Source organism: Takifugu rubripes, chromosome 7 (genome assembly GCF_901000725.2).
Source record: "Takifugu rubripes chromosome 7, fTakRub1.2, whole genome shotgun sequence".
NCBI classification, from domain to species: Eukaryota; Metazoa; Chordata; class Actinopteri; order Tetraodontiformes; family Tetraodontidae; genus Takifugu; species Takifugu rubripes.
In genome coordinates this window covers 7716293-7731165 of record NC_042291.1, presented here as the reverse complement: position 1 = coordinate 7731165, position 14873 = coordinate 7716293, and the positions used below count along the sequence as shown (strand labels likewise).

At 43.0% G+C, this 14873-nt stretch overlaps 1 protein-coding gene across 1 annotated transcript in view; it reads left to right on the top strand.

The window, feature by feature from the left end:
* Positions 1-2191: 2191 nt before the first annotated feature.
* Positions 2192-14873, top strand: part of me1 (malic enzyme 1, NADP(+)-dependent, cytosolic) — a 47422-nt gene continuing 34740 nt past the window's right edge. Inside the window, exon 1 of the mRNA XM_003965892.3 lies at positions 2192-2390. Coding sequence (XP_003965941.2) covers positions 2262-2390 — 129 coding nt within the window. The 5' untranslated portion in view covers positions 2192-2261. The remainder of the gene's footprint in view (positions 2391-14873) is intronic.

Here is a 14873-nt window from a genome sequence, read left to right as displayed (position 1 = left end):
TAAATGTCATTAAAGGTGGTACTTAAATTTAATTTTCTGCAGGTTAATGTACTTGAACATGAGTTTAACACATCACATAATATAATCTCTGTTGGTACAAAGACAAATTTCAACACAATCACACACTGTGGTTACTCAACACTGTAATCATATATAATAACCACATTTTGGACTTCTGTCAAGTAGAGGAAGACCTGCAAGGTGTTGCTCCCAGGTATGCAGCAGAATAAGCAGAAATAGGAGAGAAAGCAGGGTGATTCAGCTCTCAGGCACTTGGTTTTGTCTGTTTATCTTTCCTTTTCTGACCACAAAAATCCCCGCAGGGCAAAGGAAGAATTTATCCGAAAGGGCACGTGTGTCAACAGAGATTAACAGTCTAAAAACTGAAGGCAACAATCCAAGAAAAACTTTCCTTTTGTTTGAGCCTCCAATGCATAATTAGTAAAAATTCTTTGTACATCACATTTGTTTGTTTTCAAAGCAGCTGTTGAAAACACCAAGATCTGGTGTGAAGTACTGTATATAACTGAGTGCACCTTGGCACGTGAATAACAGTGTGTTAATAATGAGACGGGTGCTGTGCAGGCACGTTTTGCAGGTTCATCAGGAAGAGCTTCGGCCCGCGTTCTGTCATCAGGTGGGAGACTTCCCTGAGCACGTGCAGCCTTTCCGGCAACTCCCGGGATCACCTCCAGCAGGTGGGCAGACAGCACTTCCCAAACTCTGGCTGCATTCCTCACACCCTCCCAGTGCCAGTCTCCAAATAACCTGCAGTCCTCTAATGCAGAAACAGATGGTAAATGTTTGCCACACAGATTACTCATTCAAACACACCGATGGATGACAGGTGGGCTCGCTTTCACCCAGAGACACGCATCAAAACACTGATGACAGCCCCTCCAACCCTGCAGGAAGACTCCTTTTGTTCGAATGAAATGGTAGCTATATGTTCTCTATAACATTACCTGAAGCATTATAGGAATTTATCAATTTGTGATAAATCCAGAGACATTAGACTTTAAAAAAAATAATAAAAATGCAGCCAGACCAAAGTGAACTGGACAGTCTGACAGGATATAAAAACACACACTCCTCTGTCTTTAGTCTGCTCTGCACACACACTTGCCTTGATGCTTTTATCGGTCTGACCATCATTTTACACCCGGCTCAAGCTCAAGTGCAATTTAAGTTTGCAGAAGGGTTCACAAAGGGTTCAGGGCCAGCGTCTGTGGCTCTGAGACACAGAATTATCCTTGTGCAAACACCCTGACAGATGTGAAACCCTCAGGTGCACCCAAAGCCCTGTGTGGGTGCAGTTGAAGAAGTGAGTAACCAGAAGGATTTGAGGTAACCAGTGCCAGTGAGCCGTCTTGAATAACCTTTCCTGGCTCCTTGAATTTCAGTGTATTTCTGTCAGAGGTTGCTGACTAATGTTATGTAACTTTGGAACAGACAGTTGACCTTGGCTTCAAATATCCTTACCCCTGCCACAGCTTTCACGCCCTGGTGTAAAATGACTTCACACACATGCAACTAATAGATATATGGGGAATAATGTACATAAATATCTTGTATATCTAAATAAATCAATATGTAATGTGTAGGGTTTATGTCCATCACGCCTACGTTAATGACTGATACTGATTATTCACACTTGATGGAGATGGAGGTCTAACAAGAGAATGAGGGCCCATTTGCATGATTCAGCCACTCACCTACATAAAGCTCATGTCAACTTTTTTACAGTGTAAATTATTTCTTCAGTTACATATAATTTAAACAAAAAAAAAAAAACACCTCATTCCATTGTATGATTAAAACAGTGTGATTTATTAACTTTAGTAAGAGCAACATGGCTAATTATATGTAGCCACAGAACAAGAGTATATTGGAAAGTATTCAAATTGTAGTTTAAAAGGAAAGACACCTATAAAGTGTTTTATTCTGTTTTTAATATGTCACCTTATATACAGTTGACTTGGTTTTTACTAATAGGTTTACACGCAGCGCCAGTTTGTTGCAATACAGACAAATGAAATGGAATTTATTTGACAAAAAAATGAATAAATAAAACCAGAGAGAACTATTTAATTTTACTTGATTTGTACGATTCGAACCACGCAGCATTTGGAAAGACTTGTGTGTGTAAAAGAAGCGTCTGAGAGGAAGTGCAAGCTTGATAAGGACTGACGGCCACACTTGCGTATCCACTTGTTGCATTCATGACAGTTCACGCTCGCTCTATTTAAAGAGGCAACATCATGGAACACGGCTTGGCCAGACGGGAGTCTGTGGACACGGAAATGCACAAGTCCGAGGAGAAGAGAAAAACCTTCGTCTACACCATGAAAAGGGGCTACGATGTCACCAGAAACCCCCACCTCAACAAGGTAACTGGTGGTGCGATTTGAGGAGTTTAGCTTCAATTGTAAACAAGCTAGCTGATGCCTTCGAAGACTGTAGGAATTTTTACCGCCGTCATGGGACCGTGTGTGTTTAATTAAATGAGTTTTGTGTTGATGCTGACAAACAGCGTCAGTTTGGTTAGTACTAACGGTCTCATAGTTTACTATTTTGTTTACTCCATCGCATATGTTAAACACCAGGGATGCAAATAAAGACGACAGGTTTTCATCTTAAAATTATTTTAAGGCTCTATTTATGTTTTCTTTTGGCATGGTAAAGCCCTAGCAGGAGCTCTGAACGCAGCATTGGCCCGGAGGTATCAGCTTTGGACGCGGTTATATTTAGATTTGAAGATCTGGCCCGGTGTTGTCACGCAGTCGCCTGGATTTACAAAAGCTGCAGCTATGGCAGTGGCCTAAATGAATGGCTGAATTGAAGACTGTTCTGCAAATTGTGACAGCAAAGGACCTTGCCCTAAAAAAAATCTCTCCAGTGCACTCGATTTCAAAGAAAATGGGGAACAGTGATAGAAGTTGCTTCATTGTGGGGAAGAAAATGCTGGTCAGTTTCCCACTACTGTAGGGATGAGTTGATGACTGTGCATCTTCTCTTGCATAACAACCAGCCATTGTTGCGTTGTGAGAACTCCCTCAGCCAGTATTTCCTGTCCCCCCCACCCCATGTAAAGGCATCCTTTACAAAAGTGCCCCTGGCAGCCTCTGCACCTTTCCAGTGTTTTCTCATGGTCTGTGCGATTGGACGGTGGGGGGACAGAGGTCAAGCTTGATCTCTGTCCATGGTGCTGACTGACCATCCAAACAACTGGCTGAGCTCTGGGCTGCTCTCATGCCAAGTGTTTCCTAACAAGCGTCAAGTCTGATTTTGAATTTGGGTTGATCTGTTTCCACCCTCTGTGCTGTTTCCACTGATATTCCCCTTCTGCATAACTGTGATCTCAGGGGCCTCGAAAGCTGAACCCCCACCTGATGCGTTCTGATAAAGGCTGCAGTCAGTTGAGCGTCTGCCAGGCCCGGTGGTGTGGAGAGGGAGCTGATAAGTCTGACGGCGAGGTTCAAACAGGCCAGTGTCTGTGGAGAGGGGCTGCTTGGCTGCACAGAGGCCTGTTTGTGGGCCAAAGTTAATGACTCCACTCCTGAGACCACCGTGTGCTGCACAGTCGCAGTGTTTGTTTTCATGTGTGTGCAAGTGTGCATGGTGTCATAGGGTGAGGCGAGATGTGCGCGTTACAAAAGCTCGCGCATGGAGCTTTTGTAATGTGCGCATTTTGACGCAGAACAGCATATTTTGTTATCATTTCAAGATTGTATTATTGGGCTGGTATTGATGCACTTATCACCCTTTATTTTAATGAAATTAAAAAAGGCAAAGTTTCATTATCTTGATATTGTCGTCAAACCGGTTTTGCTTTAAATAACCTGAAGTTTTTGTGTTTATGGTTCTTATAGAACACAGAACACATAAAAGACTGATGATGATGCTGAGTTCAAATGATTCGTAAAAATGAGTTGAAACATCTTCAACATAGCTTAAACTCATTAACCTTTGCTACCAATCCAGAGCAGACTGTAAATGACTTATTTATTACTTAAGATGAACTTTATCCCTGGGCTGATCATAGTTGATAAAGTCAGAAAAAAAAGTAAGCGAGGCAGGGGAGCGGTAATAAAATGATACGTTTTCTGCCGTGTCAGTTTAACAAGAACTCTTACTTCGCAAAAGCTGAGCCTGATAGTTGCATGATAAGATATAAACCTCCATCTGTGTTTGATTATATAGAGTGACATATAAACCAATTAAATTTATTGTCTGAGTGGCAACACTGATATATAGCAATAAAGAAATACGCAGATATCATATCTGGGTTTAAATAGGTTAGCACTTTAGCCTTTTTTAACAGAAGTCTTCTAAATCAATGTATGCAGCAGCCCTCAGGGACCCATGGCTTTGGCACTTAAACCTGGCCCTGTAAACTATTTGTTTACCTCTCAATTTACACTCTGGAGCCCTGAATGGACCCATTGTACCAAAGGGCCCTTAAAGCGGTCTCGATCCCCACGAGCCAAATTTAAGTGAAAACATCAGCGGATGTTACACTTGAGTAAAAACCTGATGCATCACAGCTTGAAGACCAACACTTTCTTCTTCCCTTATTATGTGTAAGCATCATGAAGGGCCAGCCTCGTGTGATTCGTGGCACCTTTGTTCCCCAGTTTACAAGTTTGCCCTCTGCTCTTTCCAGTGATCTTAAATGAACTTGTAGTTTGTGCCATTTCATTGTTTTGGGGAAAAAGAGTGGTTTAAACCCTCAGAACCCTGAGATATGTTCTTGGCTTGCTAGATTTAGAGTTGAAGATATCCTGACCATTGTGAGGATTACCTGAAACGGAGTCCCATTAGAAGATAATACTGAGTGAACCATAAAAAACTAATTTTTTACTTACCTTTTTGGTGGAATAACACAGTGGTAAGAGAATCAAATAAATAAACAGCTGCTATTTTTGATCCAAGAGCTCATTGTCAACAATGATGCTGCACAAGGGGGGAATCTTTTTGCAATAAACAACTTATTCTGACAGTTTATTCTTCCTAACAAAAACAATCCTCCCAATGTTTTGAGAACTTATCCCACCATTTTAAGAGCTAAAAGTACCTTGTTTTGATGTTTCTTTGGCAGTTAGGCTTGAATATCCTGACCCCCACTCATCAGCTGGCTGAAGTGACCCAAAAAAACAGTTTCCCTTAAAGCAGGTCAGAGCCACAGAAACGTTACCTATATGGCCAGGTGAACCGTCCACTGTACGTGAACCAAACTCAGGAAATTGAATGCGAAGGTAGGAAATGGCAGCTAAAGCGCGTCAGAGACCAGGCACAGGCGAGCTTCTGTAGCTCAGGCGAAGGCACAACGTTGCCCTCCATCTGATTTCATAAAGCCCCGGGGATGAGGTGTGTTTACTTCCCCCAGCTGGCCCACTTCAGCCCCAGTCGGAGCTCCAGTAGGAGCCAGTGGCAGCACAGCCTGCTAATTGATGCTGAGGGATGCGGTGCTGAAAGCAGCCTGTCCTCACGCTGACTGGCTTTGATTTCCTTTTAATCTCACCACTGTCACTCTTCTGCGCGCAGTCAGTACTCACACACATGAAAAGCTCTCTCTGTAGCCCCCCCTTCACACACTCCGCAGAGTCGGAACCCGGATATTATGGGTTGTTTGGTGTGCTTGAGGTGCGATAAAGCGATGAAGTGGCGTACGAGTCACAAAAAAAGGGTTCTCTGTGAAGAGGAAGAAAACTCTGGACGCACTCCACAGACCTCCTCTGTCTCTCTGCTTGATCACACATTAATGAGGCATCTGTGTGAATCCTGAGCTACAGCGAGTCTCTCTGACGTTGGTTCCTCCTGTCACGGCCTCGCATAACAACAACAACCTCTTTAAATCAAGAAGTCAAGGCACTGTTTTTCACTTTAAACATGGCTCTGAGCTGCCGGTGTGTGACCAACAGATGCCTATTCAGCAGCATTCTGCTGCAGGTGGAGGTAACCGTAAAAAACTGCATGGTAAATGACCAGGAGCGGTCACTGGCCTGTTGGAACCGCTGAGATGACTATAAGTGGAAGACACAACTGCTAACATTTTGTATAGATCTGCCATTATTAGCTGGTGATGTCATTTGTGCAGAACATTAGCCTGCCACCAGGGGGCGATGGATAAAACTGACTATAATGAAAATATTTTAATTATGACTGTCTAATTCTAATTTTTACAGTGATATTTGCCAATGCACCTTGCACTTACAGAAGTTCTCTATTGCACTAAAGTACTACTGATGTATGGTTTAGGAAAGGGAATCCTCCTCTTATGTTTAGCTCAGTGAGGTTTATTATGAACCATTAAGGGCTACAGATGTGGAATAAAATGGAGACGTGAAATCAAACGCTTCATTTGCAGCCACAGGCTCCACATATGATACAAGGTTGGAATCAAGGTTCTGTGATCTTGGCAGTCCAGCTGATTGGGCATCGAAGGCGTGCTGGAATGCCAAATGGCCTGCGTCCTGATAGGCCCCTGCAGCAACTGGAAGTGATTAGCTGTTAGATTTTTGTCTGGTTTGGTTGCTACACTCAACTCAACTCCAGTTCCCAGAAAAATATTTATATTTTTCCAAACTAGCCTTGGATTTTCCTTTAACTAAGACTGACATTATTGCATCCATCAACAAACAAAATGGCATTCTAGAGGCTGAACGGTAAAATGTAAATGTTTGCATGTGGTGGACCAGATCCTTTTCATTTCAAAGCACGGACATCACGCTTTGTTGGTTGCTGCTCAGTGACTAAGATTTACCGTAGAAACCAAACTGGTTTGCTTCTTTTTCTGTGCCCAATAAGAGTTTTTTCTCACTCTAATCAGATTATGTAATGCTTGGAACAAGCGCCAATCAGAAAATGTGGACATTGCACTCTGGAACACTGATTCCTACTGAGTCACTGAGTCTGTTTTTTGCATAGTCATGACTTGGGGGAAAAAGAATACGCTTGCAGTTTTCTGTGTGAAGCAAGATTCCCATGCATCTGTGAGTCTCACTGCTGCATTCCCATGATCAAGGTTAATCAATATAAATGAATTTGCAAGTAAGAAAGAGCAAAAATGAATCCTTTGGTCAAAATATAAGAATAGAATAATCAAATAACAACAAATACCTTTTAAATATCATCAACATTTTCTTCCAGTAGTTCAGGCAGGGGAAAAAATGCAAAAAAAGTTGTAGACATTCAAAATCATTCTCAACTGATCAGATTTATATGGGTGTATGTACACATTAGCAGTCCAAATTTCAGTATTCAATCGTTCAGTGTCTTTGCTAAGCTAATTGGCTACACACTTTCTTGCTGCATTGCTTTGCACAATTATTCCTTAAGTTTCTTTAAAGGTCGAACCACAGCATTTACTGAAATAAAATGTTATCAACTGCATTCCTCTGATCTAATCTCTGATTTCCATCTGAGCTGTGATCATGGAGAAAGTTCTTTTCAAAGCCGGCCCGATCTGACCGCATTCTTGGTACCGCTGATATTAGTAGAGCTCAGAGGTGGGTGACAGCAGTTATGCGAGGTTGAACCCAGTAATGTTGCCCGTCAGATTACAAGCCCTCGTTTAACTGAGCGGTGAAAACGGGACAAAACCTTCTCTGTTTAGACACTAGGCCGAGCAGCTGCACTTGTCAATCCTCCTGGTACCGGGGGGACCACAGAACTCGGCCTGTGTGTGCAGTCTCAGGTGTGGCCAGGTGTTTCGGGGTAACTGCATGCACTGATGGAGACCAGACATTCCTCTAATGGACTCGAGCAGATCGGCCAGATGGGCAGAAGGCTGCACCCTTGCTCTGCTTTCGCAGCCGACCCCTACACGAGGCCTACGGCCCTCACGTATGCACACACACACACACACACACACACACACACACTCATGATGCCATATATCTTCAGCAGCAGGTCCTCCTTAATCGCTTCAATAACTGCACTGTTGTGTTCCGTTGCTAAGGTGGTCCTCATTCATCAGGACAATCCAGAAGGCATTAACTCTCACCGCAGACAGATTCTGAGTCTCATCACCTCCCTATGAATCTTCACCTCGGGGAGCTCCCCCCCCCCCCACACACACACCATATTTTCAATGCCGCCTTTGTCTATCAAAGGTGGTGGATGTTCTTGCGTGGTTACACAATCACAGAGCGGCGAGAGTTCAGTGGAAGGATTGTGTTGTAGCATTCTGCTACAGCGGGGATACGTGACCATTGTGAGCTGGTCCTGAGGTCAGACGGAGGGTTATCATCAAAACTGATCTGTGCTGATGGCAGCCTCCATCAGCAGTTTTATGGCTTTGGGGGTTAGAACCCCCAAACTTCAAACTCTTATTATAGTTACTAAAACGAAGAGCTGTGCCCTTTAGCATTAAAGTGTGACAGCATCGCAGCCTCCCCTCTATGTTTTAACGGCACCTTTGTTTGCTTTTTCTGAGGTCACAAATTCTTTTCTTCCACGTGTTTACAGTCTTGGTGTTTTTAAAGAATCCGCTGCCGTGTAGGTGGTCGCCAGGGCAGAGGAGATTTTCCCACGTGTAGGATCAGAGAGCAGTGAAAACAAGAAAACGCTTCAGTGCAATCCTCACCCGAGCTTGGTGTTGACACTCTCTGTACCTGCCGGCAGAGCAGTTACGAAGATAAACGAGGGGAAGTCGCCCGTTATCCCCACCGATTACGCAATAAGCTATTTAGAGACGCCGTCTTAATTGGATCGACTCCCTATCATTGCGGATACATTAAATCAGACCACATTTACTGACATCAGTCACATTTAAGAGCCAATTTTATGAAAACCAAAGGTATCTGTCAATCCGTGGCCGCTTTAGTTTACTCCAGTAACACTTGACTGCGCCGGTAAAAAAAAAAGGAAGAAAGATATCTGTCAGTGCATGTCACAGGTGAATATTTGGACCCAAATCTTGACACATTTGCAACCGCCATCAGAGTCTTGGATGCTTTCCCAGCAACACTCAGGCTCCTGAGGGACCGGGACTCTCATGCATGAAAAGAGCACCTCAGGGGGATTGGCTGTGTTTGAGGAGCCCTGCGTGTCCAGCACCACCCCTCCCAACACACACACACACACACACACACATGCACACACTCAAGCCTGGCCTCCTTAAGTCAACAGCAGCTCGTTTTTCAAGGCTGTTTGACCAACAAGCATGTCTGTACATTCACAAGTTGACACCTCTTGATTTAAGAAACCCTCGCGCTCGCATATTTTCTCAGGTTGAGAAATTTCATACGGTCTTTTTCGTGAGTGTCAGGGCTCAGTGTTGCTTCGTGGGGATCAAGAAAATGAGAAGTAAATTAGATGCTGTCTGTAGTTCGTCAGTCTGTCGTGGAATGGCAGATTATAGAGATTGACACAACTTATTTTCTGGAGCCGTATCTCTTTTAAAAGCATGTGCGTCATCATCAAATAGGGTGTGTTGGCTACAGTTGTGTGACCAACTGAATTCTTTGGAGGGTTTTTAACCAACAACTGGCTGCAGTTTGGTTACATTTGATTACTGTATCTACTTAAGACACCAAAATGACTAGTTTTATTCTGGGAAAGCAACACAATTCGGTCACATTAGAAGTACTGTTATCACCAAAAAACTGAACTTTGCCAGCAGAAAAAGAGCACTGCTGGCTTGTTTCAGTGTGTGTTTCATACGAATATTTAGCATTAGCATTGTGCTTGCACTGCAGAATAAAGAGGAAATGCCCTGGATAATATGCAGAACCCTTTCCTGGGGATGGAAACAAACTAGTTCTGTCAGTACAAAGAACTTTGGTTCAGCACTCACGTTACTTTTTACACATACTGTATCCGCCACCATTGTTTTGTGCCGCTGCAGTGTTGAAAGAGAAAACAGTTTTGATTAATGAGCGCGCCCATGTGAACAAAGATTGAATACTGTAGTCTTCAGCTCGCTAATGACTGTGTAGGCTGAGGAATGAGAGCGCACATGAAGGCCTTACACGGCACATTTGTTGGGAGGCATTCATTGGGAAAAGCTTAAGAAGGCAGTTTGGAGCTGATGTGCGCTCTTTCTCATCCTCCTGAGAGGAAAGGATGGATTTGAAGGGCTGTTTTCTCGGGACAAATGCTCATGAACTCTGTGGCTGCCATTCTAGTAGGAAACAGATGGGGGATATCAGGGCTGTGGCTATGGGATTTGAACACAATAGAGCAACCTGTTGTTCTGTGGCTTATAGCTCACGTAGTCAGAAAATATTGTGCTGAGCAGTCAGTTATGGCACTTATCGCGCCAGAAAATGTCTCACCTTTTTGTGTTTAGCGTGAAATTAATGGCTATATTCATCACAGCTCATTTGCTTTCCAAACGCTAGTGTCATGTGGCCTTTTGCTGAACTCTGTGTAAATTATGTATGTAAAATACATAGCTATGTGAACATGGAGGCAAATATTTGTACAGGTTGCTACCACATTATTAGAGTCTGGGGGGTTTCTGTTCTGCTCTACAAATTATTAACAGTTGCTTTGTGGATTTTACGTGACATTTTGCCAAATACGTTCCTGTAATATGTAGGTAAATGCCTATAAACCACAGTCAATGATATACTTATATGGGTTGGCAGGTTTTATGCTTAGACATCGGCTAGCATATATGTGATGTATAACTTAACTTTGTTCCAAGGATATTTCCAATGATTTTATGACATGTTGAGTGAGGAATGTTCCTGAATATCACGTAGGCCTTTTAGTTGATGGCTCTATAAGTATTAACCAAGACTTAAAAGAGAAATTGAGCTTTTAAAATCACAGAAAATGACATTTTTTTGATGCAGTGAGAGCACATAGACCAAATTGTAGATGATATTTCAAGGAAATTGCTATGACATTGTTATTCCTGTATGGCAAGCATTAAGAACTAATCGGCTGCTATTAGGGTATTATGGTTAGTCCCGCTGTTAATTGAAAATTCCTTTTGTCATGAAGCTTGTGCAAAGTTCACCGCAGCTTCAGCGTGCGGTACCCTGATCTATCCGACAGGAAAAACTGAAGTAAAGTCTCGAGTTTGATTAGAGATGAGGTCATTTTCAACTTCTGTGCTACTTGAGATCATCACTGGTATCTGTCCTATGCAGAGTTTGAACTGGTGACCCCTCATAGCCAATTCAGAAAGCAAAGTAATTCTTTCTTCGTCTTCAACAGGTCAGCCTGTTGAAGAGCACTAATTAAATGTTAATCAGCAACTACACGGATCCTCGTCTCCTTGGGGTCCATCATACATGTTGACTTAATTATAATTTTCCAGTTTCTGACAGAATCTGCTGGCGAATAGGTGAGATTTATATTGGATCAAGATTCCATTATTTCCAATCAGGTGCTGTGCTCACTTGGGATCCGAACCTATGACCTCTCACAGAACCTGTACCACCGGCTTTGGAGTGAAACCCCACATGCAACTATTGTTAGATGACAGTAATGCATAAAATAGAACTTGGCTCTTCTTGTAGCCCACCTGGAAATGAATAAAGCACCTCTCGCATAATGTAACTATTTTCACATTTAGTGTCCATTTCTTGGATTATAAATTCAGCAAATGAATGCTGCAGATATCTCATTCATGCAAGTTTTTGGAGGGGAAAAAACACTTCGCAGGTTACAGAATATTTAAAATCATCAGTTTTTAAGGCTTCAAAGTTGAAAATCTTTGCCAGCGTCTCCGTCCTTGGACTGGATGATTTCATTCTTTTATATGTGACTCTGATGCCACATTGTTGAAAGAATGTGGCCACATGTGACCCGGGGCCACCGCTGGCTGTGGTCTGAGCTGTCAGTACTCGTATACATCTTGAATATATTCACATCTGGCCTTCGAGCCACCAGACTGTAAATCAGGGCCTGAGCAGAGACAGCGTGTCGGAGCTCGTTTTATATTCCACTCAGTCTTCTGAATGAGGGTATCGGGCTCATTCATGATTTCAATCCCAAAGTGAGAATATCATCTGCACTCTAGAAACTGGCAAATGATCCCTCATGACCTTTGGGGTGAGCCACAGGTCATGTCTTAGATGACAGGGTGAAAGAAGTTAGTCTGAGTTGAATCGAGCGTTAGTTTTTTATATTTAGGGTCGGCTGACGGTCACAGGCTGTTTGCTATTTAGTGATTCTTACATTACATCGTCAGAATTTTATTTGTCAATGGTTGAATTGGGTGTCAGTTTGAAAATAAGTTAAACATTCCGAACCACTTTCTCATCATTCCGTTCCCATATGACTATTTGACTAAACGACCACGTCTGTAAGGTCCCTTCAGAGATATTTATGCAGGCCAGAGAAGTTAAATAGGTGATATGAAAACCACAGACCAATATGTCACCTCTCCCTTTCATCCAAGTCCTTTACGATGTGTGTCTCTGTTGTATAGTAGCGTAAAGTCATGACCAGAGATTCAATCGTAATGGAATTTCCACAAGAGATGGTGCTGAGACTGACTTCAAGCTCCACTCAGTACCTTGTAGGCAACCAGTCGCGCATACAAGCGTGCATGTAAAAAGCTAATTAAAAAGATTTCTGACCACATTTACTTCTATTAGTAAGAGTACATTAGTAGTACTACCATTCTTACCATCAGAGTGAGGATTGCCAGCAAGAATTCATTCCTTTTTGATTGACGCAAAAAGCTGCATGTGCTCTTAAGCTGTTTCATTAAATGCACAAAGCTGCCTGTTCACCTGGGCTGCACATCTTGTTTGTTTTTGCTTTACTCTCAAGCCTCCTGATGACACGCGGAGAAAGAGCCAAGTGTCAGAGAATTAAGAGAAGCACTGTTGCAGCTGTCCTGTGTTAAAGGGAAAACGAGTCGCGTCTGACTGCAAAGTTTAACAGGCGTTCGCATTCTGGCATGTGTGGAAATTTCACGGTGTGTCCAGAAGGACCGGGTCACGTCAAGGTTTTCGTTTCTTTGCCATTTAGGTTCATGTCAGCGGTCCTTGGAAAGTTCAAACATCTCACACGTCCAAACTCCAAATGCTTGAAGTCACCTCCTGCCCATGCACTTACAATAAGCAATTATATTATGACTTATACCTAATGGACCTGTCAGTCAAATGTTTCTAAAAATTCAAAGGACTTTGGCAGCCAAGAGCTCACGTTTACTTTTGGCTTTTTCCAACAGGCAGCTAATTTGTTTGAATCGTTTGGCAGCCTCACTGACGTGCCTGGTCCTTCGCTGGGACATGCCTTTCTGGCTTTAGTCTCAGACTTAATTGAACCGTTTAAGTAACAGAAACACGCAGAAGAGCGCGTCAGTCATCATCCTTTGTGTAACGTATATTCTCCAATCTTCCAGCTGTAATAATGACATCAGTAAGGGACCGTAGCTACCGATGCTATGTCATGGCCGCAATGGGTATTTGGCTCTCCGTGAGGCCACACGCGAGCTTCAGCACGACTCTATTTCAGCGTAGATGGCTGTCTCATATTGCCCAGGTTTCCACTTGATTGCTGATCCCTGTATGATTTATAGCGTAAGATAACTGCCGTGGCCTCTGGAAACAATGAGCGCAGTGATGCCGCATGACAAGTTCCTCCAGAATCAGTACATGCATTCCTGCAACGCGAGCATCCACTGAGCAGATCTTGAGGAAAAATGTGGTTTAGGTTTCCAGTGAAACCGGCAGACTTTTCTTTGTTAGAGGCCCATCTGTGTTTCCATGTGTGTGTGTGTAATTTAAATGACTGACACGCTGATCCTCAGACCTCCACCGTATATCCATGTTATATCCCATCATTCAGGGCGAAGGACACAGGGCGCAGGATCAACTATGAGCTTACACGCACGTGCACTCCTATCTTTATTCAGATACATCTTCCCAAATGGTTCCTGGAAATAGAGAGGAGAAGATGGATGGAGGCGAAAGCATCTTTTTAATGAAAATAAAGAAAGAATGGATGGATGGACTGTTTTCCCTTCACTCCTTTTCGTCACTTTTCCAACACCTACTTTGCTGCTTCCATTTATGCACAATGCAAAAGAACATGGAAAAACCGTGAATGAAAGGATTGTTAGCCCTTCACCCCTTCTGTCACTCTTCCAACACCTCCATGAGCACTTACACGCATACATAATGCAAAAGAACATGTAGAAACACGTCAAGTGTTGTAGAACTGGGTTCCTCTGTTGTACAGTGGAAACCATGAATGGCCGCTCTCTCGAGGGTGAGCACCTGTTTTCTTCCACCAGCTCTTGAAACACTTTTTCTTAAATTTATTAAGGTTGGAAGTAGCTGGGGAGAGGGAAGTCTGGGCTTCCCTCCTTAGGCTGCTGCCCCCGCGACCCGACCCCGGATAAGCGGTAGAGAATGGATGGATGGATGGATTATTAAGGTTGAATTTCAGTATTCCCGTTGCTGAATACTCATTATTCACAACTGATTGATTGTTTCATTGCCTTTTGCAGCCGTTTCTATACTTTTGCCATTTTGAGGCCGTGACTTCATTTGCAGCCGCACTGTTGACATTCCTGGTTCAGTATGAACAGCCTGCCAATCATATGTTTGTAGTTAACCTGAAAACCAGAATCTTTAGCATCAAGACAATCATTTAGCGTCGTTTTTAGAGCTTAGTTTCTCAGTGCAATCAGCCACCAGAGGGAGATCGACTAGATTTGACTCCACCTTTGAGTTGATACGTCGGCCATATTAATTGACTGTCTGAATCGACAGTAATGACTAAACGCTGCTGTACTAATACAGGAACAGTGAAATGAAAGGTTGAATTGATGAATACTACATTGTTGAAATTGTTGATCAAATTTGATTAAAAAGAAAACCACAGTCGGGTTTTATTGTGTTCTGAGGGAGACTGGGCAGTTCCAGACTTCTCTGCTTTGTCTGCTTGAACAA